The following is a 27,931-nucleotide window of genomic DNA, read 5'->3' on the forward strand; positions in this document are numbered from 1 at the left end:
TTCATATTTCATTTGGTTCTTTTTATTAGAAGAAATTGAGAATACGGCAAGTAGGGAACTCCCACGGTGAATGAACCATTACACAGATGCCCTTCTGGAACCCCAACCTTCTATGATCCCCAAAAATGTGCTTTGTGGCTTCAGCAATTTATAAAGGGGAAGGGGGGGAAATACTGAAAAAGGCCACTATTTAATGATGGAAAAATGAAGCTGTAGAGGTCCTAACAAGCCTAGGGCCAAAAAAAGAAAATTAAAAATCTGCACAGAGCAAGCAAGCCTCTGACTGCTGAGAGTAAGGCATTCAGGCGCCAACCTGGTGAGAGTTCTCAGCGAGCACTGTAAGGTCAAGTGCACATTGAGGCTGTTGGTAGTGAGTTGCACACAGACACACACATACAAATGGGCACACACATGCCCGCATACACACCCAAAAGAGGGAGATTTTTACTGGATTCCACATTGGTGATGGTAATTTCATTTTTCCTAAGGGTTTGTGCTATGTTGAACCAGATTCTTCCTGCTTTGGGGTGTGGGTGACTGGGCCCAGAGACTGCTACTTCTGTTGGTGTTATAACAGGGCTGCATCTCATACCCTGTGTCCAAAAGTGCATGACCGAAGAGCAAGTCTGGCTTCTGATATGTGCTGTTGCTCCCATGAAACTAAGTGAGCTTCCGTCCAGATGGCCACTGTCCTACCGGACTACACTTTCTCAAAGGGATTAATACTGCTCTATATTCCGTCAGGCACTGCCACAGTTTACCCACTGAGTCTCCTCTCAGACCACTTAGCACCCAGGGCAGTGACTTTATCCAGAACCAAAATACTCTTAAGTTCTTCCCAACTTCTACATTGGTTTCTTTCTTCCTGGATTCCAGCTTTTGCTGGAGATTAAAAAGGGAAAGAAAGGAGAAAAATAACTAAGAAAACTCTACTGAATAAAGAGACCCTTCCCATATTCCCAAACACCCACTGAGGATGCTAGCCCTGAGGCCAAGGGCCTCAATTTAGTCCCATAATCCCCAGGATGTGATAGAGTCACCCCAAGTCTTTGATGACAGTAACCTAAGACTCAAGTGCCAAAGTGTGGTTCACCTATAAGCCAAGATTAGGACTCTATGAACCAGATCCTTCCTCCACCACTCTCCCTGACACCACAGCACGGTGGCTCTGAAACATGAGCAATCATTTTGTACTTCTAGCAAGAATTCAAAGACACAGCTTTAAGGACTCTACCAGACTCTCTGGCAATAACATACTATTTCCTCTAACACTTCCTAACACCCTATCCCTGTGCAGTCGGGCTCAATGACAGCTGACAGCTCCGCAGTGGGAAATGGACTCTGCTTCCCAAGACTTCCATTGGTTTTCTTGTTCAAGGAGAGCTGAGGTGTCTGTCACACCTACACTTAACAAGACAGTGGCCCAGAGGTGAGACTCATCCTTCCTAATCCTAACGAAGGGTTCTCTCAATTTATGTCAAAAGAGGAGCCACCTGGACAAGTCAGAATCTCATTTGTGGCTGGCTCCATGCTAGGAATTAGGATGCCAGGGAAAGGTCAATTTTTATTCCCAGAAGAGCGGGCAGTTGGGCAGGGAATAGAGGAAATTTACAGGGTGTTCCAGAGATCCATAGCAAAAGTATGGAAAACTGTAACACTTCTCTAATAAGAATTATCCACAAACTTGAGCAGGATGCCAGGAAGTAACCAGATCAGCCCGTGCTAACATTTCCAGAGCTCCTTCACTATCTCCACCACCCCTTTACCAGCATGGATGGTAGAAGCAGGTGGCTCTACTCCTTAGAGAGGGTCACTGTCAGCCTACAAGTCAGTCTCTCAAATGACACCTTAACCAAAGCCTTTATCTAACCCATCCTGCCAGCCACTCATGTTCTGCTTCCACTGGGAAAAAACATACCATTTCCCTCAGGACTCCCAAAGGCTCTCAGGCTTGAGAGTGGTCGTGTGATCACCCGGCTGGGTTCGACTCTCCACTCCGCTCAGGTCCAAGGTATGTCAGCCTTTAGAAGGCACCTTGATGTACCAAGATATTGTACATTTGGGGCCATCATCTGATCCTCCTACAGTCACTTTGTGCAAAATTGAAACAGTGTGTGGTACTTGCATGTTTTGTTCTATACAAAAATTCTCCCTCCCTTCTCTACCCCTATGTTTTAAACATTTATATAAATTCTTAAACAGTAAGTTAGAAATCTTATTTACATCAATTTCTTTGTTCTCCTTTGCAAAAGAGCATTGAAAATCACACTCCCACCCATTAACTGGATATAAATGTTCACCTAAATTGGTTTGTATTATTGTTTTAAGGAGAGAGAAAGGGAGAAGAAAAAACCATCAGCCAAACTGTTTCCCCATCTTATACAAATAAATATGATATGGATCAGAAGCCAGTTTGCCAAGGGTCTTGCAGAGCCCTCAATCTGGAGATCCCAAGAGTAAGTCAGGCTTTGGGCCAATTCTCCATATTGATGCACTTCATCCTTTGAGGTATGATTTATTTTGTTTTTCTCTTCTCAGTTGTGTACCATGTGGAGCCCCTGGGCTGTCACAAAGCCCAAGAGGCTGTCAAACTTTGGGGGCTCCTTTGGTACTGGCATGAGTGGCCGGCAGAGAGGCCTGCAGGTTCAGGGTCAAGTCCCTGGCTCCTGGTAGGTGTCACAGTGCATCCTCCTCACTGCAGCCCCCGCCGATCATGAAACGGAACTCCTGCAGGTTTGAGACACCATGGAAGTGAACAAAAGCTCCGGCAACCACGAAGATATGAAACAACTGATGAGAGTGAAACTGGAAGGAAAAAAGAGGAGAGGGCAGAGAAATCCATACATTATTAAGACTGCTAAAGATTCCTAGGATCGTCTAATCCTGGTTTATGCTGAGCAGAGGACAGGGAATGGATGTGCCAGCTCAAATTCAAGGTGTCTACAGATCCTGGAACTTCCATTAGGCATATCACATTCTGCTAAGTTGAAAGCCAGCCATCCCCAAATAAATCAAGATGCTGTTGCTAAGCTCTAGACATGAAAATTTGCACACTTAACACTAGAACTCAGTGGCTAATGACATACAGACCCTCTTGCCAACAGAACACAAAGGTCCCAAGGATCCATTGACACTTAGCAGTGGGCAATGGTTAGACACAGAAGCCTTTCCTACTCACTGCTGCTGATGGTTTGAGAAGGACAAGAGTACTAGAGCTACAGCCATTTAAATGTTGCTCTTGGCTAGCAAAACTAAAGAGGTTTACAGGTCAGGTGCAAGGTCACAGCATATGGTCCCTATCACTGCCTTCAACTCTAAAATTCTGGAATTGTGTAACCTACGTAGTATATCAAAAGATGAGGCAAACAGGCCTTTTTACCCCTTCTCAGAAACTGGTCTACAAGCATGTGACATTATTTATGATTTTACTTGTTCCGGTGAATGCTATTTTACATCTCAAGAAGGGTAATCAATTGCTAAGTGCACTAAACATCACTTCAAAAATTATACTATTTTCTCATTATAATCTCAAAATGAATAAGTACAGTGGCAAAGCAATATTTATCACAGGAGAGATAATGGTTTTAGAAATGTAAACTAGAAGAAACCAAAAGTCACATCCCAAGAGATGTTTCCTAGGATTAATTATAAGGGATTAATTTTCCCCAAAGGTGGGGGGAGGGTAAAAATCCCTCCATATCAATGTCAAAACTATGATGAGGCAATCTTAGATAAATTAGGCCAGGTGGGGTGCCTCACAACTGTAATCCTAGCACTCTGGGAGGCTGAGGCAAGAGGATCACTTGAGCTCAGGAGTTCAAGATCAGCCTGAGCAAGAGCAAGACCCCCATCTCTACTAAAATTAGAAAAATTAGCCAGGTGTGGTGGAGGTGTACACCTGTAGTCCCAGCTACTATAGAGGATGAGGCAGGAGGATCACTTGAGCCCTAGTTTGAGGTTGCAGTGAGCTACGATGATGCCACTGCACTCTACCTGGGTAAAAAAAAAAAAAAAAAGACGGAGAGAGGGAGATAAATTAACTAATTTAAAGCTATTAATAAAAGGTTTGCGGCCGGGCATGGTGGCTCACGCCTGTAATCCTAGCACTCTGGGAAGCCGAGGCAGGAGGATGGCTCAGGAGCTCGAAACCACCCTGAGCAAGAACGAGACCCCGTCTCTACTATAAATAGAAAGAAATTAATTGTCCAACTAAATATATATAGAAAAAATTAGCCAGGCATGGTAGCACATGCCTGTAGTCCCAACTACTCAGGAGGCTGAGGCAGAAGGATTGCTTGAGCCCAGGAGTCAGAGATTGCTGTGAACTAGGCTGACGCCACGGCACTCTAGCCCGGGCAACAAAGTGAGACTCTGTCTCAAAAAAAAGAGTTTGCCTGAGTTCAGGATTCTGTCCATTTACTGATAACTAAACTAAACTTCAAAGAGATTAGATGATCAACTTAGTCTATAATCATTAGCAATAGGCTGAGAACAGAATCCTAAAGGTCAGATTTTATTCACATTAAATAACATTCTGATTGTGTCCTGTTGGAAGTGTTTCAGGCCCTCTTTATACAATTTTCCATGTATGCCAGTCTCTTATATTTTCTCTTCCCGTTCTCCTTCTTTCTCTCTTACCATTAATGACAATCCAGTTATCGCTGCCTCCTCCTCCCACCAGACTTACATACACTCAAGTCTCTCATTACCAAATCATTGAATTTTGGTATTGAAAAGGACTCTGGTAAAACTCTGGTCCATCATCCTCATTTCATAAATGAGGAAACTAAGACAAAGAATGGCTAAATGACTTTCCATTACTGTGTAAGGAGCACAGACTCTGATATTAAAACTAGCCTGGTTCAAATTCCAAGTTCTACCACTTACTAGCCACATGCCTTGGACAAGTTGCCTAGCTTCCCCTAAGCCTTAGTTTCCTAATCTATAAAATGAAGACATTAATAATAGTTATTAATTTATCCCTTATAGGGCTAGTGTATTAACTGAGGTAATATATGTAAAGCACTCTGTACTGTGCTGAGCCCCAAGAGCTCAATAAATGTTACTTACTATTGTACTTACTGTCCAGAGAAACATAGCTAAGTAGAGACAAGTCTCCTAACTTTGAGTCTAAAACTTTTTGGACTACATCACATCATTTTGCAGCATGCCAATAACCCACTAGCACATATGTATACACACTCAGTCACCCGGTCACACTTACCCAGATATCACATTTGCCAGGAAAGAAGCGTTCAGGGATGCGGGCAGCATATAGGGCTGCCCCCGTAATGTAGAGGCTGGCCATCAACAGCAACCAGCCAATCTGACCTATGGTGGCAGCCTTCAGGAATCCCTCCGAGATGACATAGTGCAAGGTGGGAATGATTCCACTCAGGCCTAGGCCCAAAAACACACCTAAGAATCACAAGAAGAGAATAAAGTAAAAATGCAGAAGAGAAACAAGGAGGAAGAAGTCAGTATTACAGTACAATACCTCTGTAAACTGAATGTTTCAAAGTAGGATCCAAAATTAGCTTCTTGTTTTAAGGGAAAAAGAAGGCTCTTCAAACTCTGGGACACTGTCACACTAGACGACACAGGTATGTTCCTAAGATCTATTTATTATACAAATGCAAGAAGCCTCCTGCTAAGAGAGACTTAGCTTAATAAGCCAGAAGCCTTTAAGGGTTTAGAATTATGTTGCTAAATGTTTTAGGAAAGGATAACTCCAGCAGTTTGTCTAAACCACCCTAAATGCTGCCGTTTTACAGATACAGATTACAATACAGAGCAATTTTATATATTTTATCTTCACCTTGAAACAACAGACATCCCTGGAATGAAGGAGACAATGAATGATCAGATAACCTGGGGAGGTAGATTATCCATAAAGCTAAAATACTTTTAACAGTAATCTAAATCCATGACCTACAATTGGGTACTTAAAAATAAACTTTTAAAAATACCTTGAACAAATGACCTAACAGGGGTGGGGGGGAAATATTGTGCTAAGTTGAATACTGCCATCAAGTACAGAAAGTCTGTCAGAATCACTCTGCCACAGCCATACTGCCTTCAAAATAATCTAAAGCAGTGATTTTCAAATTTCTGGATATGACCTAGGTTCTAAGATCAACTACTTGAGTCTCTACCAGCATTTTTTTAAATGAACTAGAATAAAACAAAGAGTATCAGACTATCACAAGTAGAAGGTTAAATACTATTTTGTAAAAGTTTTATAATTTATATATACATGAACTTATGTGCATATACACATATATAACCTTATGTTTAAGGTTATAAAAGAAAATGTCACGATCAAAAAAAGTCTGAGCTAAAATCGCTTTGAAACCTGTGAGTCGACCAAAGCGACACAGGCCTTCCTCGCCTCAGCCAGTAAGGGCCCCTACATCTGGATGCAGAGTTAAGAAAGAACCTTGCAAAACAAGTTGTCATTTAGTAAGCTTTCTCAACAGACAAGGAGTCTATGACTTGCTTTAGATGTTACCAAATAAGCTGCTGGTGTGCAATGATATATGCAAACACATATAAAGATGCAAGCTCACAGATAAAATGGGCAGCTAAAAGAAGAAAATGGCAATGCTGATCTCACAAAAGATAGGAACCAAGCAGGCTTAAAGAGAAACTATACCTTTCCTCCTCTAAAGAAAAATCATCATGATCCTGTTCCTTCACTTATTATTTTTCCTCTACATACTAAGCAAATGCTACTAATGGTTTTTGCCTATCATTCACTAAGTCAAGGGCTCAGAAACTTGGTTCTTTGGATGTTTATAAATAGAAGAATGCTCAGGTCTACTCAGTAAAGACGTCCTTACTTCATGTGCTCAAGCAGGCTTAACACTACAGTACTACTGAAAGCCACTCTGACCACTGCTCATTTGTTCATATGAATACTTAGAAAAAAAGAAGAGGGCAGAGTGTTATGACAGTGCTCATTAACATGAAGTTAATTCTAGTAATACTTCTAACCTTCTAGGTAACTGCAGATGGACCAGGGCTTGGATTTTAATACTAAATGGTTTTTTTTGAAGAGGATATAAGGAAAAATACTCCTTTTAATACTGCGTGTTCATTCTCAGTAGGCACTGGGTTTGACATTGAGAACAGAAAATCGCAGACACAGCCCTGGCTATAAGGAGCTCCCAGTAGAGTGGGAGATAAAAACATCTCTGCTAACTCCATACCTCTCAGTGTCTTAACAAGGCCTTTTGCTTTCCATATGATCTTCAGCTAAACAGGCATTATCCTAAATATAACAAGCTCCTTTACCCCTATATCAGAAGAGATTTATGGTATCTTCTTCTTTATAAGAACACAATCACAGTATGAGGGTAAAGCCTTATTTATCTAAGCAAATTATACATTTTAAAATAAAAATATAAAACAAAACAAAAAATGACAACAAAAAGACTCAATCACTACAAACAGTACACTCAAGCTGAAAGAGTAAGAGAAGTTATTGTTTATTTTACAAAGGTTACAGAGCTACTGCCTTCTAGACAGTGTATGGCCATAAACTCAAGTAAAAAACCACTCCCACAATGCATCACCTCATGCTCACTACCGCCCCTCAACACTAATACGTAAGACAACTAATGGGCCGGGCACAGTGACTCACGCCTGTAATCCTAGCACTGTGGGAGGCCAAGGCCTGGAGATCGTTTGAGGTCATGAGTTTGAAATCAGCCTGAGCAAGAGCGAGACCCTGTTTCCACTAAAAAAAAATAGAAAGAAATTAGCTAGACAACTAAAAATATATAGAAAAAATTAGCCTGGCAAGGTAGCACCCGCCTATAGTCCCAGCTACTCGGGAGGCTGAGACAGGATTGCTTGAGCCCAGGAGTTTGAGGTTGCTGTGAGCTATGCTGACGCCACAGCATTCCAGCCTGGATAACAGAGTAAGACTGTCGCCCGGGCTAAAAAAAAAAAAAAAGAAAAAAAAAAAAGAAAAGAAAAGACAATTAATGAACACCACCACTACATTAAAAGCCCCTCAGCCACAGAGACTAAGATTTTTCATCTTTGCATCAAAAATACATAGTATAATGCTTGGCAAATCGTCAACCCTTAATAAATGACTGGTGAGTAAATGAACGTCCAGTGTAGAACCTCCACATGCTCTTACCTGCTCTTACTCCCCGATACTGAGGAGTGGCAAACATGTCCCACTGGGAGACTATAATGGCTGCAATGCCCAGCACACAGATGACAATCAAGTAGATGAAGCAAGGTTGTGGATTACAGTAGAAAGAATAATAAAGCCAAGGAACAAAACTTCCCATAATCAGAAGAGCAATACCAGAGTAATCCAGTCTAGGATAGAAAAAAAAAACGTCTATTTAATGCTATAAATTAATGACCATTACAGGTTTTAATTAATCCCCCATGACATGTGCTATCAACAACAGCTAAAAGGCAAATTGGGCTGCTCTTTGATTGGAAAAAAAAGTTCCCATCAGATATTATTAAGAATTCTGCCAACTCTGGATGCTTTTCCATAACCCACTACCCTCACTGATCAAAATATGGACTTCACAAATACTTACTTAGAGAAGAGCCGGGAAACCCCTTCTGAGTGGCAGTAGACTGTATGGAAGAGCCAAGAAAAAGAAAGGCAGAGAATGGCTCCCAAGAAAAATAATCCAAAGACCACTTTCTCTTGCAGAGGGGCCACAAAGGAGATGTTTGGGCGAAACATATAAAAGATCCCCAGGCACAGGAAGAATACACAACCTAGGAAGAATACAAGAGATAGACAAAATGTCATCCTTTTGAAGAGATAGTGTTTTATTATATACTGATTCTGTCTTTAATCAATTGCAATTCACAGTTGCAATGATACCTGAATCAAAAGTTCCATGCGAAAAATTTTCCAAATAACTCAAGCTTATCAAAAATTTTGATTTAGTTCCATTGTTGGTATCATATATACTTCAGCTTCATAAACTGAATATACAGAATATAATAATTTATTCATCTAAGAGCATGATCCAAAAATCAGACAGTGCTGCTGCTACTTAGAAGACTAAAAGAGTCCACTTCTACCTCTACATCTAGCATGAAATTTCATTTATAAAGTTTTTGGCATATACATTACAGCCCAGCCTTTAAAGGTCCACTGTGCTTTTGTTTTTGCAATGAATTCCAATACCCCTAAACCCTGCCAAGAAGTACAGCTTTCCTCCACCAACAGCTGTACAGGAGCATTATGCTGCTTCTCTTGTCCTCATCAGCTGGCCCAGTAGATTACAGAATAGTAAAATGCCTATTAAGGCAATTTCCTCACCACTTCTTAAACTGTTCTTCTCCACAGTAAGATACCATGGTCCTATTGCTTAGGGAAGGGACACATAACACAAAGAAGGCACAGAAATTCAGAAGTTAAATCACATTTGCTAAGGGATTCTGTTTTATCATTTTAATTTAAACATTATCCTTGCATTAGAAGTCAGCAACAAACTTGATTTGATTCTCTATTCTATTCTAACCATACTAGCAGCCAAGAACTTGTAGGTACCGTAGAAATCAAATGTGTGATCAGAAATGCAAGTTAAATGGAATATGGCCAGAAACCATAATATTTAGCATATTCACAAGGTTATCAATCACCACCACTATCTAATTCCAAAACATTTCTATCACCCTAAACAGAATTTCTGTACCTGTTGTCCTGCCCTATTCCCCACCTCTCCAAGCACTAGACAACCACTAATCAACTTTCTGTCTCTATAGATTTGCCTATTTTGGACAGTTCACATATATGGAATCATACATATGCTCCATATATGTGTGGCCTTTTGTGTCTGGTTTCTTTCACTTAGCAAATGTTTTTAAGGCTCACCCATGTTGTAGCATGTATCAATAGTACTTCATCCCATTCTGTGGCTTAATAATATTCCACTGTATGGATTATACCATATTTTGTTTATCCATTCGTTAGCTAGTAGACATCTAGGTTGTTTCCACTTTTTAGCTATTATGAATAATGTCACTATAAACATTCATATTCATGTAAACATTTTTGTGTGAACATGTTTCCAAACATCAGTGGAATTGCTGGTAACTCTAACGAAGAACTGCCAAACCTTGTTCCATGGGGGCTGCTCCATTTTATATTCTTACTGACAATGTGTGAAGATTACAATTTCCCCACATCCTTGCCGAGATTTGTTATTTTCCATTTTCTTGATTATAGCCCTTATAGTGAATGTGAAGTGGCATCTCACTGCATTTCTCAAAGCTCTTGATTTGTATGTCCCTAAATGACTAAAATAATAAATATATTTTTATGTGTTTATTGGCCATTTATAGATCTTCTCTAGAGAAATGTCTATTCAGATGTTTTGCCCATTTTTTAAACTGAGTTCTCTTTATTGTTGAGTTGTAAGAGTTATTTACTAGACTCTTACCAAATATATGATTTGTAAATGTCCTTTCCCATTCTATATGGGATGTCTTTTCTTTTTTTTTTTTTTCTTTTTGAGACAGGGTCTTGCTCTGTTGCCTGGGCTGGCTCGAATGCCATGTCATCATCATAGTTCACAGCAACCCCAAACTCCTGGGCTCAAGTGATGCTCCTGCTTCAGCCTCTGGAGTAGCTGGGACTACAGGCACATACCACGACGCTCACCTGATTTTTTTTATTTTTGTAGAGATAGAATCTCATTATTGCTGGTCTTGAACTTGTGGCCTCAAGTTACCTCTTACCTCAGCCTCCAAAGTGCTGGAATTATAGGTGTGAGTCACCATTTCCAGACTCTTTTCACTCCTTGACAATATCCTTTAATATACAGAAGTTTTTAATTTTAATGAAATCCAATTTATCTATTATTTTCTTTGGTTGCTTGTGCTTTAGGTGGTAAGTCTAAGAAACTGTCACCTAATGCAAAGTCATGAAGATTTATATCTATGTTTTCTTCTAAGAGTTTTACATTAACAGTTTTAGCTCTTACATTTAGCTCTCACATATGTTCCACTTTGAGTTCATTTTTGTATATGGGGTGAGGTTGGTGTCCAACTTCATTCTTTTAGATATGGTTCAGTTGTCCCAGCACCATTTGTTGAAAAGACTATTCTTTCTTCCTACTGTATTCTTCCTTTTATATACAATCATGATAGGGGAAAAAATTACAGTTCACATTCTACCTCAAGCCAAATTGAGATTTAACTGTGAATATTTTACGTAATGACTAAAAAATCAGCTTACTTCTAATTAAATAATACCTTACTCTCAATGGTCATTAAAATATCATACCATATTTTGTATAGCATCTTTTCATTGGCCTGGTTTGAGGAGACAATGTCTGAAAATCTAGTAAACCATGCCCTAGTTATAATTAAATCATAGCACAAGCTAGGATAACCAGAGTAAACCAGTTTTGAGAACATTCATCATTAGAATTCAGAAAACAAAATGGCAAATCCCAAAACATTTTTAAAGTTCTATCCTTACTCTCAAATAGTAATACATGAAAACAAAAAGGAATAAAATGAATCACCAACTCATTACACCACTGATATTATATACCTAAGAGATGTGTCCAGATGTTGCCTGTCTCTGTGTGTATTCTGAAAATGCTCTTAAAACAGGCTCGGAATGAAGGCATAGGAGGCCGGTGTCCATGTAGAAGGAAGTCGTTATCCTTGAGCCAGTCTGGTAGTACATCATGAGGGATTACTCGCCACCGTCCTTCCCAGACCTGGAAGAAGAGTATTATCAAATATCTTGTTTTTCTTTAATTTTTTCTATTTTTTAGAGACAGGGTTCTTGTTATTTTGCCCAGGCTGGACTCAAACTCCCAGGCTCAAGCAATACTCCTGCCTCAGCTTCCTGAGTACCTATTACTACAGGATTATCAAACATCTTTGATATTTAAGTTGGTTAATTTAGCAACACTGATCCCAAACAACTATCTCTCACCATATTATTTTATAACGGGAAAAATAACTTATTTTTAAAAAGGCAAATATGTTTAAAATGTGTAATGTCCTATATTCTGAGTTCTTAAAAAATACTGATGAAAAAGATAGTTTTTAAATGGGGGCGCTTTTCTTAGGAAAAGGAGAAAGTATACAAATTTATAGAACATGCCCTAAGAAAACAGGTGCTAAAAGATTTGTTTCAGTCTGGATAAAGGTGGGGTGAGGGGTCCAAAGTCCCATCCATATGGACTTTCCTTCATCCTCCACAACAGACTGCACATCTGATAAATCCCTGTGGTATTAAATATAACCATTTTTATATTTAATATTCCTCTTGGGAGAAAAAGGATTATATAGAGTCACACTTTTGTGCCTTTTGCTAAAATCTCTCCCTCTCCCTTAGTCTATCTTTTCCCACCATAGCAAATATATGAAGTAGAAGAGAAATAGCACAGGAGTCAGAAAATCTTGGGTCTCTGACACTAAAGAGTTGTATGAGCTTTAATTAATTATAAAATCTCTAAGCTTTAGTTTCCTTGTTCATAAGAAATTAGGATAATAGCTCTGCTATGACTGTACCAAAAGTACTTCAATTACTTCATAAGGAAATTATCAGGATCAAACGAAACGACACAAAGCATTCCATAAATGAGTTAGCAATCCTGAGTATCCACTGCAAAGACCATACACAATCTTGACCATCCCAGAGGATGTCACCTGTCAGAGTTGGTAACTTAGCCGCCCTCCTTCTCATGGTGGGAAGATGACAAAGAAGCTCAGCCTTAACTGCCATTCAAGTCCCTTAGCCCCCTTTCCTGCCTTTTCCTTGTGGTCCCTTCCCCATCAGATTCTAGAGGAAAAGGGATCAGGGATTTGGAATCCCCTCCTTAAAAAGTTTGTTAACCTCTCTGCACTCTGCTTCTTTTAATGTCTCAGCCTGGAGAGCTCATATCACAGGGATCACTTAATCCCAAACTAACTTGCTTCTGCTAGACAGAAAGATGTAAGGAAAAATGCCAGGCACATGGTCTATCTTCCTATTAATATGGGCTCAGCAGTTCTTCCAGTTTATTAACCTACAAAGCAAGAATCCAGACTATGAATCAGCAGGATTCACCTTCAGACAATGACCTATCTCTCAGGGGTCCTGTGACAAACAACATGGCTAAGCCACAGAAACGTGACTCTCCCTCTCTACTATGCAGGAAGACTGCCACTTACTCAACCAGTTTACTATGCCCATTCCTTTCATTCCTCAACCTGTTCCCTATTCTCTGCTCTCTTACTTCCTCATGGACAATTTTATAAAGAGACTGATCCTCTGTGTAATACTTCCTCCACCTCTGAAGGAAGTGAGGGCTAACATTTTAAGAACAGATATAGCCCTCTTAACACTCTATCAAAACTCTCCGCTGGGTGTGGTGGCTCACGCCAGTAATCCTAGCACTCTGGGAGGCCGAGGTGGGCGGATTGCTCGAGGTCAGGAGTTCGAAACCATCTTGAGCAAGAGCGAGACCCCGTCTCTACTATAAATAGAAAGAAATTAATTGGCCAACTAATATATATAGAAAAAATTAGCCGGGCATGGTGGCACAAGCTTGTAGTCCCAACTACTCGGGAGGCTGAGGCAGTAGATTGCTTGAGCCCAGGAGTTTGAGGTTGCTGTGAGCTAGGCTGACACCATGGCACTCACTCTAGCCTGGGCAACAAAGCGAGACTATCAAGGAAAAAAAAAAAAAACTCTCTCTCTCTCTCTCTCTCTCCCCCCACCCCCTCCCCCTCTCCAAACGTGGTTACTGTCATTAATATGGTCGTTTCATGCTTGTTCCTAACATACAATACAAGACTAATCTAGATTTTTAATGTCTTCTGCTAATAGTACCACCAGTTATTAAAGTAGCTGTTATGAGATCTTTCATAGGACTTTATGGAGGGAAAGACGAGGGAGGAGGGGGGGGAGACAAGGGGGGAGAGGGAGAGAGGGAGGAGAGGGGGGAGGGAGAGAGAGAGAAAGAGGAGAGAGGGGGAGGGGGGAGAAAGAGAGAGGGGGGAGAGAGAGAGACCACAATACTGAATTTTTTATATCTAATTTGAATTCGTTAAGATCATCATTGTTGAAATTAACCTTACAAAATGTTGCTACTCTATTGTAATTATGGAGAATTTTATTTTCTAAGAGGAAGAAGTAGAAACCAATCCTTAAATCTTCAAGGCAGTTCACAATGTACAAATAGCTCTGCTACGACTATATCAAAAGTGCTATTGTCTTACCACACATAGTCAAATATTCAAATGCTCCCTTTTTATAATCAGAAAGAATATAATGTTGACTTTCTTACCAGTTATACACTCATATAACATCACAGTGATTTTTCCCATTGTTTCTAAACAAATATTCTAGTGGTCTAAATACTGAGCTACGAACTATACTTTCCTGATTACACTGCAATTACTGACACATTCAACAGACACTGCACCCTCATTCTCAACTTGGACCCATATACAGTCAGCCAAATGCCAACACAAATAGGAATCCTCTACTCCCTGGAATAATAGAATAGAATCATGGCTTAGCCAAAGACATATTTATTTATAAGCTTGACAAAGGCACTGTCTATATCAAACATCTTAGCAATGATCTACTGGGTTTGTATTAGACCACAAAATGCACAAAAATGGTATTTTTTTAAAAAACTACCCAGGGCACACTTCCTATTCCCACATAGCCTGGTTATGCTGGTAAATAGCAAAACCTGAAGTCCGGGGGGGAAAAAGGCCAAGATCAAACCTGGAAACTCTAAAAACAAAATTATTTATTTCCCTCAATCCTGTAAGTAAAGCTTTTCTAAAAGGGAAGGTACACCAGGAAGGGCACAACAAACTCATTTTAAATTGTCTCTGTTTACTTGCTTCCAATCCAAGAAACAGAATCCTTACGTCACTGGACATGGCTAGTTTTCAAGTGCAGTCAGTTGCACTGCCATAGGCGGCAGAGCCACATGGAGAACACTGTGTATCAGAATGCTGCTGCTTCTGCTCACAGCAAAATGCTCGGGGATATTTGCCATACTCTTTTTTCTTCAGTAAATCAGTTTGTAGCAAACAAATGCCTCGCCCTATTTATTCTCCCATTAGCTGTTAAATTGAAATTTTTACTTGCTCTGAGTCCACAAAGGGAGGACAAAAAGGCAGTTAAGTCAGCTACAGGACCCCACTGATCTATAAATATTAAAATGCCCTAATGGCCCACACATTAAATTTGCAACTTTGAGAGATTTCATCATACCAAATTTGCTTTTTGAAAACCAAAATCTATCTTTTGTATCCCTCTGTGCTAATTCTCCTGAGACAGCAATCACCAAAATGGATCTATTGTTTTGCTTCGCTTTTTCTTCACCAATTTTCAAGCACTGATTAAAATTTCCTGGGTTCTATGTAGACCCATAAATGTTTATACACCACCCCTAACCCTACTGTGTATTCCTAATGTGTGTTCCACCCCTAACCCTACTGGCCCTTAGTCTTGGAAGGGACATCTATGTTCAGATCATAATGTTCTCTTCTCATCACCTGGTCCAAGGTACTGTATTCTAAATCAACTGACCCCAATTATTTCCAGCATCATTGTGAATGTGAAAAAACTAAATTTAGTTTTCAGGATCTAAGACCATGTGTGTAATTAATCTGGTTTCATAAAACCCATGAAAAGCTAATTGTCACAAAAATTTCTCTCTAAATAACCAAGAATTCTCCAGAAATGTTTAATAAATGCATTTATATATACATACAGACTGACTTATGTTAACCAGATCATACCTGCCATAGCCCTTACTGATCTGATTACCCATGTACCTACAAATTTATCAATGTCTCTCTTTTCTCTAAGCAAGCAAACTCAATTCTAGTTAACCAACCACTTTAGGAATAAAATAAAAAATCCCAAAATAGGTCCTAGGGAATCAGACAATGAATTGGAAGAAAAACCTTAGAGACAGAAAATATACCAGCTGAACTGAAAATAGCAAATGTGCATGAAATCTGGGAAATTTCTATCTCAAGAGTAATTTGATTACCCACAGAATCCCTACAAAGACTAGCATGTTAGCAATTGCAGTCAAATAGCAGAACAGATTCAAGGGACTTGGGGATGATATTTTCATATCTCCAGGCATCAACCTCTTCTAATTTTGTTTCATCTTACCTTGTCAAAACTATCAATAAAACATTTACTCTGTTAACTTATATCAGGGAAGGTTGTTTCCCCATTGGATATTCTAGTTTGATCAGAACTTTATCATAGTTGCTGCAAGCAAACAAATGTTTGTGTCTTAAACAGGGTTAAAATCATAAGACTGCCTTTGTCCCCATTCTGCCACAGACCTTCCCCAAAGCAAACCAAACACTAAGGTACTTCCACTCTCTTTAAAGGTTTCTGTTTGAGAAGGGTGAAATAATAGAGCATAAACATGGTAAGAAATTGCAATCTTACCTTACAAACAAACTCTTCCATTCTTTCCATAGCATGATGGGCTTGTAAGAGAGGGGACATCCCCATAAACCCGTCATCTTCCTGAGAAGCTTCATCAATGCACTCATGCTCCTCAGAGCTCTGCAAGGCAATCATAGAAACAGTCAAGGACAGAGACCTGGAGCCAAATGATGTAATCAATATGCTTTCCTTGCAGCATAAAAAAAATTCTTATAAGGCCAAAACAAGGCCTCAGAAAACTATCAACAATATAGCAAATAAAGTTAGTTTATTATAGAATTATCAGTATTAAAAATGAACACTAGTTACCCAATTCATTCTCTGACAGATGAATGAACTGTCTTACTACAAATGTTTTCTGAATTTGTTTCGATAGCAAATTCCTGGAGTGGCTTTATTGGTTTGCTATTTGTTTTAGGAATTACTTTCATAGACCTCATAATAATATTATATAAAGTTGAGAATTACTGAATCCCACCTGGTATATATAAAATAAATAACTGCAATACAATGTGGTAAGCACTCTAGTGGCAAAAGAAAGGAGAGAAAAACATTTACTGAATTTTTAAGATCTGTCCAACACAGAGGAAAGGGCTTTATATAGCTCATCTAACTTAATATTGACAACCACCTTATTAGATAAATATTCTTATTCCCATTTAACATATAAGAACATTAGGCAAAGAGGTTAAATAAGTTGCCCAAGGTTAAAGCTAGTAAAGTGGAAAAGTCAAAAATCCAAAACCCATTGTCTTTCCACATTCTTGAGGAAATAAATGATTAATTTGTCTGGGGAAATAGAGCAAGAAGTGACAATCTGGTAAGGTCTTAAAATTTAAGATTTCTGCTTCCAGACCAAGCTTCACACCAGTTTGGACAGAATGATGCTTTGAGCAGGGCAATGGACTAGGAGTCAGGAGGCCCACATAATAAGACCAGTTATAGCAATAACATTAATGGACCTTTCCTACAGGCCAATCTTCTCATTTTTATCTGAAAGGCATTTAAACAAGCTCTACAGTCTTCTACATCTCTAAATTCTGTGATTCTATACCTCAATAATGACAGCATAGGAGAATTGTAACTCCATATCTAACCAAGAGTCTGCTAAACAGTCCTGCTAATATGACTGCATGAAGATATGAACTGATCTTCTACCTCTAATCAGAAAATTAATCGATAAGAATGAACACACAGAGAAGATAAGTCATCCGGCACACTTTGAACCTGAACATATTTAAAAATAAATTTTGAGGTTTTATTTTCCTACTCTTCACTTTACAGGATATTAACCAGAGGCTATGATGCAGCATGTGAGACATGTTACACACCCAATCTCTGAATTTATTTTTTAAAAAAGTACATTCTCCAAGAAAACTACCTTAAATCTGCCTCCTTAGTATTCCTACCTAAAACTTGCCCATCTGTCCTTCAATGCTGCCCTAGGCCATCACATTTCCTGTTTAAAACCCTTCCCTAACTACTGTAAAATAGTTTCTCAACCTTTCTTTCATTACTGTCGCCCTCTTACCCCACAAGTATTTTTACGTTGCCTCCCTCATCCCCATGAAATTTTAACACAGATATTCTATTTATTTATGTACTGTAACCCTTTGGTGGGCCAAAAACCACAGTAATATATAATAGTCCCCCCACCACCAAGAACCAATTTTCACCAGAGAATATATTATCCTACCTACCCACAGCAACTGCCTCCTCTTCTGAACTTCTTTAGCACTCAGGGCTAAACCCCTTCATTTGACAACAGTACCTGACTGTAGCTCTTGTTTCCTTGACTTATGCTCTTTTATTTAATGTTTGATAGAATTTCACTTTTTTAGTGTATCATTTCCTAAACTAGATTTTAAGTATCTGTTTGTCCTCTTCCCCTTGGCTCCGAGAATATACTTACACAGTTGCTAAATTAATAAATGCTTAAAAGATTTAATAATAAATTAAACAGGACTATGCCTAATTAGGCATAAAACAACAATTATAAAATTTCATAAAACAGGGAGCAAGATGGCGGACGAATAACACCGTCAGACAGAGTGTCTCTGCAGAAAAGACAGATTCTAGCAGAAATTAGAGGAAAGAAACAAGAAGACGAGCATACAGCGGACGAGGGCCAGAAGGAGGGGTACCTGAGACCCCGGGAGACTCCACGGGAGGAGGCTGCGGAGGAGAACTGGAGGCTGAGACCACCGGAGCAGCCCGGAGACCAGCGGCAAGGGTAGGTGGATTTGCTGTTTCCCCTCCCCTGCATTTGGGACTGCTGGTGGGCTCCCCAGCCGGTGGAGAGACCTGCGGACACCAGCTCAGAGACCGCCACCGCCAGCCAGCGGTGAGCCTGTAGCAGACGTGGCACCAGGTTCCCAACTTCCTCCGGGCACCTCCGTGTGCACAGACCCGAGCCGCGCGGCAGGCGCCATATTGCCTCCTCCTCCCCTCCGCCGACTCTACCCGCGGCTGCCCAGAGAGACAATACAGCCACCAGCCAGAGGCACCTCCAGGGAACGGGACCTTCCCTTTTGGGACCCCACAGCTGACTCAGGGGAACTCAGACTGTGAGCTCCTTACCCGCCTGCCCTCCCAGTTGCTGCTGGCACGGTGTTCCCAGGAGAACGGTGCCGACTCAGGCTGAGAGACATAGACCCAGCTTGGGCTCCCTGTGGGTGAATTGGGACCGGAAATCCTCTCCCTGGTGGGGATATAGTTTGAACTTTGGGACCCAGAGGTCGGACCTGCAGACCAGATCCCCTGCACCGAGGGCTAGCATTGCCCGGGGCACAGAAGGGTTATAAGTGAACAGCCTACTGAGGTGTGTGTGCCTCCAGGGGCGGATCGGCGTCCTAGAGGGCAACCCTCCTCCCAGGAGGAGGCCGTGCGCCCAACCCAGGTGGCGTTCCTGTGCAGGGAACCTCCCCGCCGGCATCACAGTCCGGGGAGGCCTGGTGGCTTGTGGTCTGGCCTGCTGGCAGAGGCCCAGGAGTAGCTGCGGAGTTGGGGAGGGTGGAAAGAAGCGAGGCCCGCTCCAGACTGCGGGTCTCAGACAGCCCCACATCCAGACTTTCTGGCTGAGCGGGACCATTCAAGCCCCGCCCTGACAGCTTTCCCTGGAAGCAGACAACAGAACTTGGACCCCTGCTAACTGCCTGAGGGCAGGCCTACCCAACCCAGCTACGCTCAGAACAAGAGCTGATAACAGGACACAAAATCAACAGCATAGCCTGTTCCTCCAAGCAAACGCCACCTACTGACAGGGAAGGCATCTTGCACAGCCTTTCCATGGCACCCACTGACTCAATATACAGGGAGTGGTCGAATCTCACCCACAGACACCACCTAACGCCTCAGAAACTAAACAAGGTGTGTGAATACCCAAACAATAACTTAAGGAAAGAAACAACAACTGATTGACATGGGAAGAAATCAGCGAAAGAACTCAGGAAATATGAAGAACCAAACGGAAAACATACCCCGAAAGAGGAGCACCAGCCCCCTAGAAATGGACAACAACCAAAATCAGGCAACCAATATGACAGAAGAGGAATTTCGTATGTGGATCATAAGAACACTCACCCAGCTGCAAAAACAACTCAATAACCAACACAAAGAAACCACAAAAAGCCTCCGGGATATGGGAAAAGAAATAGACACAATGAAGAAAATTTAACCGAACTCCTGGAAATGAAGAATCAATTCAAGGAACTACAAAATACAGTGGAAAGTCTCAAGAACAGGGTAGATCAAACAGAAGAAAGAATCTCAGAGCTTGAAGATAACACCCTCCAATTAAATAAATCAGTCACAGAAATAGAGCAGAGAAACAAGAGAAAAGAGCAAAGCCTACAAGAGCTGTGGGATTATGTGAAGAAACCTAATGTGAGGGTCATAGGCTTACCAGAAGGGGAAGAAGACAACACTCAAGGGTTGGACAAGCTGTTTGAAGATATAATAGAGGAAAATTTCCCAGGCCTTGCTCAAAACCTTGATATACAAGTTCAAGAAGCTCAGAGGACCCCTGGGAGATTCAATGCAAACAGGAAGACGTCACGACATACAGTCATCAGACTGACCAAAGTATCAACTAAAGAGGCCCTTCTAAGAGCTGTAAGACAAAAGAAGCAAGTAACATACAACAGAAAGCCAATTCGAATAACATCAGACTTCTCTAATGAGACTTTGCAAGCAAGGAGAGACTGGGGCCCCATTCTCACTCTTTTGAAACAAAACAATGCCCAGCCTAGAATATTATTCCTTGCAAAACTAAGCTTCATATATGAAGGAGAAATAAAAACATTCTCAGACAAGCAAAGGCTCAGAGAATGCACCAAGACAAGACCAGCCCTACAAGAAGTACTTAAAACAGTGTTATGCACGGAACATCATAATAATAACCCACGAATATAAAAACAACCAAAACCCAAAGATATTAAAGGCCAGATATTACAATGGCTCAAGACAGAAATCATAGCAACAACATCCAACCCAACAGAATGAACAGTAATCTACCTTACCTATCAGTTCTCTCAATAAATGTGAATGGCTTAAACTCTCCACTCAAGAGACATAGGCTGGCTGAATGGATAAGAAAATACAGGCCAAGTATATGCTGTCTTCAGGAAACACATCTAACCTGCAAGGATGCATATAGACTAAAAATAAAAGGGTGGAGATCAATATTCCAAGCAAATAGAAGCCAAAAGAAGGCTGGTGTGGCAGTTCTAATTTCAGATGATTTCGTTTTTAAAGCAACAAAAGTAGTGAAAGACAAAGAGGGTCACTATATAATGGTGAAGGGCACAGTTCAACAAGAAGAGATAACAATTTTAAATATATATGCACCCAACTTAGGTGCACCCAGATTCATAAAGCAAACCTTACTGGAGCTAAGCAAATGGATTAATAGCAACTCCATAATCGCCGGAGATTTCAACACCCCACTGACGGCACGAGACAGATCCTCCAAACAGAAAACTAATAAAGAAATAATGGACTTAAACAAAACTCTAGAACAATTGGGTCTGACTGACATTTACAGAACATTCTACCCAAAATCCACTGAATGTACGTTCTTCTCATCAGATCTCGGGACATTCTCTAAGATTGACCATATCCTAGGACATAAAGAAAATCTCAAGAAATTTAAAAAAATAGAAATCATACCATGTACCTTCTCAGATCACAGTGGAATAAAACTAGAAATCAACCCTAACAGAAACTCACATTTCTACACAAAAACGTGGAAATTAAACAACCTCCTACTAAATGATTACTTCATAAATGAAGAAATCAAGACGGAAATAAAAAAATTCTATGAAGAAAACGACAATGGAGAGACAAGTTATCAACTCCTTTGAGAGACAGCTAAAGCAGTTCTGAGAGGAAAGTTTATCTCCATAAATGCCTATAACCAAAAGACAAAAAGATCACAAATAGACAATCTAATGAAACGACTCAAAGAGCTGGAAAAAGAAGAGCAGACCAACCCCAAACCCAGCAGAAGAAGTGAAATCAACAAGATCACATCAGAACTAAATGAAATTGAAAACAGGGAAGCTATTCAGGAGATTAATAAAACAAAAAGTTGGTTCTTTGAAAAAATAAACAAAATTGACACACCATTGGCTAAGCTAACGAAAAGCAGAAAAGAGAAATCTCTAATAAGCTCCATCAGGAACAAAAAAGGAGATATCACAACTGATCCCAAATAGATACAAGATACAATTTATGAATACTACAAAAATCTTTATGCACACAAACTGGAAAATGTGGAGGAAATGGACAAATTTCTAGAAACACACAGCCTCCCTAGGCTCAACCAGGAAGAAATAGATTCCTTGAACAGACCAATCTCAACAGCTGAAATAGAAACAGCAATTAAAAATCTCTCTAAAAAGAAAAGTCCTGGTCCAGATGGCTTCACACCCGAATTTTACCACACTTACAAAGAAGAACTAGTACCTATCTTGCAGAAACTATTCCACAACATCGAGAAGACCAGAAACCTCCCCGACACCTTTTATGAAGCGAATATTACTCTGATACCAAAACCAGGAAAGGATGCAACAAAAAAAGAAAACTACAGACCAATATCCCTAATGAATATAGATGCAAAAATTTTCAACAAAATCTTAGCTAACCGAATCCAGACACTTATCAAAATAATAATCCACCACGACCAAGTGGGCTTCATCCCAGGGATGCAGGGATGGTTCAACATACATAAATCTATAAATGCAATTCACCACATAAACAGAAGCAAGAACAAAGACCACATGATTCTTTCAATAGATGCAGAAAAAGCTTTTGACAAAATTCAACACCCTTTCATGATACGAACACTTAAGAAAATAGGCATAGAAGGGACATACCTAAAAATGATACAAGCCATATATGACAGACTCATAGCCAACATCATACTGAATGGGGAAAAATTGAAATCTTTCCCACTTAGAACTGGAACCAGACAAGGCTGCCCACTATCTCGACTTCTGTTCAACATAGTGCTGGAAGTCTTGGCTACAGCAATCAGACAGGAAAATGGAATCAAAGGTATCCAAATAGGGGCAAAAGAGATCAAACTTTTACTGTTTGCTGATGATATGATATTGTATCTAGAAAACCCCAGAGATTCAACCAAGGAACTCCTGGAACTGATCAATGAATTTAGTAAAGTCTCAGGATACAAAATCAATACACAGAAATCAGAGACATTCATATACGCCAACAACAATCAAATTGAGAACCAAATTAAAGACTCAATACCCTTCACAATAGCAACAAAGAAATTAAAGTACCTAGGAATATACTTAACCAAGGAGGTAAAAGACCTCTACAGGGAGAACTATGAAACACTGAGGAAGGAAATAGCAGAGGATGTAAATCCTCAGATGGAAACAGATGGAAATCCATACCATGCTCGTGGATCGGCAGACTCAATATCATCAAAATGTCTATACTACCCAAACTGATCTACAGATTCAATGCAATACCTATTAAAATCCCATCAGCATTCTTCACAGATATAGAAAAAATACTTTTACGCTTCGTATGGAACCAAAGAAGACCCCGAATATCAAGAGCAATTCTAGGCAACAAAAACAAAATGGGAGGCATTAATATGTCAGATATCAAACTATACTACAAAGCTGTAGTAATTAAATCAATATAGTATTGGCACAAAAATAGGAATATTGACCAGTGGAACAGCTCTGAGAATCCTGATATAAAACCATCCTCATATAGCCATCTAATTTTTGACAAAGCAGACAAAAACATACGGTGGGGAAAAGAATCCCTTTTCAATAAATGGTGCTGGGAAAACTGGATAGCCACTTGTAGAAGGCTAAAACAGGACCCACACCTTTCACCTCTCACAAAAACCAACTCACGCTGGATAACAGACTTAAACCTAAGGTATGAAAGTATTAGAACTCTAGAGGAAAAAGTTGGAAACACTCTCCTAGACATCAGCCTGGGCAAAGAGTTTATGAAGAAGTCCCCAAAGGCAATCAAAGCAGCAACAAAAATAAATAAATGGGACATGATCAAACTACAAAGCTTCTGCTCAGCCAAAGAAATAGTCATGAAAGTAAACAGACAACCTACAGAATGGGAGAAAATTTTGCATCCTATGCATCCGATAAGGGACTGATAACTAGAATATACTTAGAACTCACTAAAATCAGGAAGAAAAAATCAAATAACCCCATTAAAAAGTGGGCAAAGGACTTGAACAGAAACTTTTCTAAAGAAGACAGAAGAATGGCCAACAAACATATGAAAAAATGCTCAACATCTCTAATCATCAGGGAAATGCAAATCAAAACCACAATGAGATATCACTTAACCCCAGTGAGAATGGCCTTTATCAAAAAATCTCTAAACAATAAATGCTGGCGTGGTTGTGGAGAGAGAGGAACACTCCTACACTGCTGGTGGGACTGCAAACTAGTTCAACCTCTGTGGAAAGCAATATGGAGATACCTTAAAGCGATACAAGTGAATCTACCATTTGATCCAGCAATCCCATTGCTGGGCATCTACCCAAATGATCCAATGACACTCTACAAAAAAGACACCTGCACTCGAATGTTTATAGCAGCACAATTCATAATTGCAAGGCTGTGGAAACAACCCAAGTGCCCATCAATCCAAGAATGGATTAATAAAATGTGGTATATGTATACCATGGAGTACTATTCAGCTCTAAGAAACAATGGTGATATAGCACATCTTATATTTTCCTGGTTAGAGCTGGAACCCATACTACTAAGTGAAGTATCCCAAGAATGGAAAAACAAGCACCAGATATATTCTCCAGCAAACTGGTATTAACTGAGTAGCACCTAAGTGGACACATAGGTACTACAGTAACAGGGTATTGGGCAGGTGGGAGGCGGGAGGGGGGCAGGTATATACATTCATAATGAGTGAGATGTGCACCATCTGGGGGATGGTCATGATGGAGACTCAGAATTTTGGGGGGAGGGGGGAAATGGGCATTTATTGAAACCTTAAAATCTGTACCCCCATAATATGCCGAAATAAAAAAAAAATTTCATAAAACACCAATAATGTGAAAACTAAAAATAGGCAATAGCTTGAAATGATCTCAAAATAGTAATAAATATTCAGCATGTATTTGATTCTTTACAAAGAGAAACAAAAACAATGATTCAATCTTTATCCTCATACAAATAAATTATGTCAGCAGTTTCAAAACTACAAATAAGTACATAAAACAGAACCACGGTTAAATGTTTTCTGTACTGTCATAAGCAAAACCTTATGAAACTGCAGTCTGAATCAATGGGATTACTTACAATCAGTAATTTGGGTTATCAGGCTAAATGCAGTTGGATCCATAAAGGATTACTTATAGGAAAAGGTAAGGAAGCCTCAATGGCAAAAGTAAGGGCATTTCACTCACCTAACCATCTGGTAAAGACTTATATAAGGAAAAATCAGGATAGGGTACCTCTTTCAATAGGTACTCACTACTATATGTATCTACAAGAAAGAGAGATGAGCGGTTCAATGAATCATAGGGAGGGAACAGGAACACAGACACTGCTGCTAGGGGAGGAACAGCTTCTTGTTCTTAGCAGCATTAATACCTGTTTGCTGAAAGAAAACAGAAGTATACGCAGAACGTATGGTCTAGGACAAACACTAGCCAGGAGAAAATAGCACTGTTTATTCATTCATCAAACATTTATTAAGTTTTAGGAAAAGGTAGTTTATTATAATAAATTAAGCGTGAGTTGAAGCCAGATAAACCTTGACTATTGATATATTCTGTAATCTTGGACAAGGTTACATTAAATCTCTCTAAGCATCAAGTTTCCTTATCTATAAAATGGCTTTAACAATACTGTACCTACACTGCAGATCTGGCAGAAACTATGGCAGGGCCTAGGGCTCAGAAAGTAATAAAAGATAGTCTTTATTATTATAACGAGGAGCTAGGTACTAAGTACATTAAAGGTAGATATTACAACCTAGTGGAAAAGACACACACATATGTAAATAAATAACTACAGCAATGAGTTTAGAGAACTCTAAGAATAAGGTCTGATATAAAGACAAAATAGTTAATTTTGGCACAGTTTTTTAGAAAGGTAACATCTAAACCAAGCGAAGGAAAATGTATGAGTTCACCAGTCAGACATGACAGGGGTAAGTTATGTCAGGAAAGGTAATAGTATTCAAAAACACAGAGGAAAGAAAAAGCATGACACAAAGAATATGGTAGTTTAGCATGGCTACAGCAAAAAGTAAAGGTGATGTGATGCTAAAAAATATGAAAACAATCCAAACGTCCATCACAAGATGAAGAAATAAAGTATGGCTTATACATACAACAGAATGGCAATAAAAAGGAATGAAGTTCTGATAAATGACCTTTGAAAATATAATAAGAAAAAAAAGTAACACTCAAAAGGACAAATACTGTAACATTCCACTTTCATGAAATACCTAAAATAGGAAAAATTCCTAGACACAGAAAATAGATTTGAGGTTACCAGGGTCTAGAGAGAAGAGGAATGAGGAGTTATTTCTTAGTAGGCACGGTATTTCTGTTTGAGGTGATGAAAAATTTTGGAAATAAATAGTGGTAATGGTTATACAACATGTGAATGTACTTAACGCCACTAAATTGTACATTTTAAAAAAGTGGGCCGGGCGCTGTGGCTCACGCCTGTAATCCTAGCTCTTGGGAGGCCGAGGCGGGCGGATTGCTCAAGGTCAGGAGTTCAAAACCAGCCTGAGCAAGAGCGAGACCCCGTCTCTACTATAAATAGAAAGAAATTAATTGGCCAACTGATATATATATAAAAAATTAGCCGGGCATGGTGGCACATGCCTGTAGTCCCAGCTACTCGGGAGGCTGAGGCAGAAGGATCACTTGAGCCCAGGAGTTTGAGGTTGCTGTGAGTTAGGCTGACGCCACGGCACTCACTCTAGCCTGGACAACAAAGTGAGACTCTGTCTCAAAAAAAAAAAATAAAAAAAAAAAATAAAAAAAAAAGTGGTCAAAATGGCAACTTTTATGTTATAGGCATTTTACCGTAATAAAAACAGAAAAACAAAAGGTCCATAGCAGCATCATTCATAACAGTCAAAAACCAGAAACAACCTAATTATCAAAAAAGAGAATGGATAACAAGTTTGTGATATATTCGTATAATGGAATGCTTACTCAGAAATAAAAAAGAAACTACTTATATACAAAACAACATGACCATGTGGATGAGTACCAAACACATCAAGTGTAAGAACACAAACATAAAGTATGTGTACTATATGATTCCACTTATATTAAGTTCAGAAACAGACAAATCTATTGTGATAGAAGTCAGAGAGTGGTTACATCTCGGGGTAGGAAACAGATTACTAACTGGAAAAGGGCATGAGAGAAGTTTGGAAAGTGATGGAAATGATCTGAATTGCTGTGTGGTGGTCATTCATATGTAAGTTATCATCATACTATAAATCTAACTAACATTTGAGTATTTGTATTTAAAGTATCCTTCAGTAAAATGTTGTTTGCGTAGTTTATTCCTCAATAAAATGCTTTTTAAAAAAGCAATGGAGGGTGTGTTACAGAGGAGGTACAGTTAGATAGGAACCAGCTCTTTAAAAGCTTTTACTACTAAGGGACTTTAGGCTTTGCCCTGTAGGCAAAGCTGAGCATTTAAAGGACAAGAAGTTGCAAGCTGAACATTATTACTGTGGCAACAGAGAAAAGGCTAGATTAAAGAAGAGAAACCTTCAGGAAAGAAGGGAAGTTAGTTAAGAAAATACTTTAATAGTCTAAAGCAGTGGTTCTCAACTAGGGGCAATTTTGCTCCCCCCTCTACTCCCCTACCCAAGACATTTAGCAACAGCTACTGACATCTAGTGGGTAGGGGCCAGGAACACTGTTAAAACATCCCATAATGCACAGTCACAACAAAGAACTATCTAATCAAAATGTCAATA

General features: G+C 39.7%; 1 protein-coding gene across 3 annotated transcripts in view; it reads right to left on the minus strand.

Moving 5' to 3' along the window:
- ADIPOR2 (adiponectin receptor 2) overlaps nt 1-27,931 on the minus strand; it is a 79,881-nt gene continuing 51,950 nt past the window's right edge. For all 3 annotated transcript variants that reach the window (XM_012747237.3, XM_012747239.2, XM_012747236.2), the window contains 6 exons: nt 16,439-16,558; nt 11,555-11,726; nt 8,574-8,760; nt 8,153-8,340; nt 5,225-5,418; nt 1-2,805 (listed from right to left, as the gene is read on the minus strand). In XM_012747237.3, the coding sequence (XP_012602691.1) occupies nt 2,677-2,805; nt 5,225-5,418; nt 8,153-8,340; nt 8,574-8,760; nt 11,555-11,726; nt 16,439-16,558 (990 nt within the window). In that variant the 3' untranslated portion in view covers nt 1-2,676. The remainder of the gene's footprint in view (nt 2,806-5,224; nt 5,419-8,152; nt 8,341-8,573; nt 8,761-11,554; nt 11,727-16,438; nt 16,559-27,931) is intronic.

Source organism: Microcebus murinus, chromosome 10, assembly GCF_040939455.1.
Source record: "Microcebus murinus isolate Inina chromosome 10, M.murinus_Inina_mat1.0, whole genome shotgun sequence".
NCBI lineage: Eukaryota > Metazoa > Chordata > Mammalia > Primates > Cheirogaleidae > Microcebus > Microcebus murinus.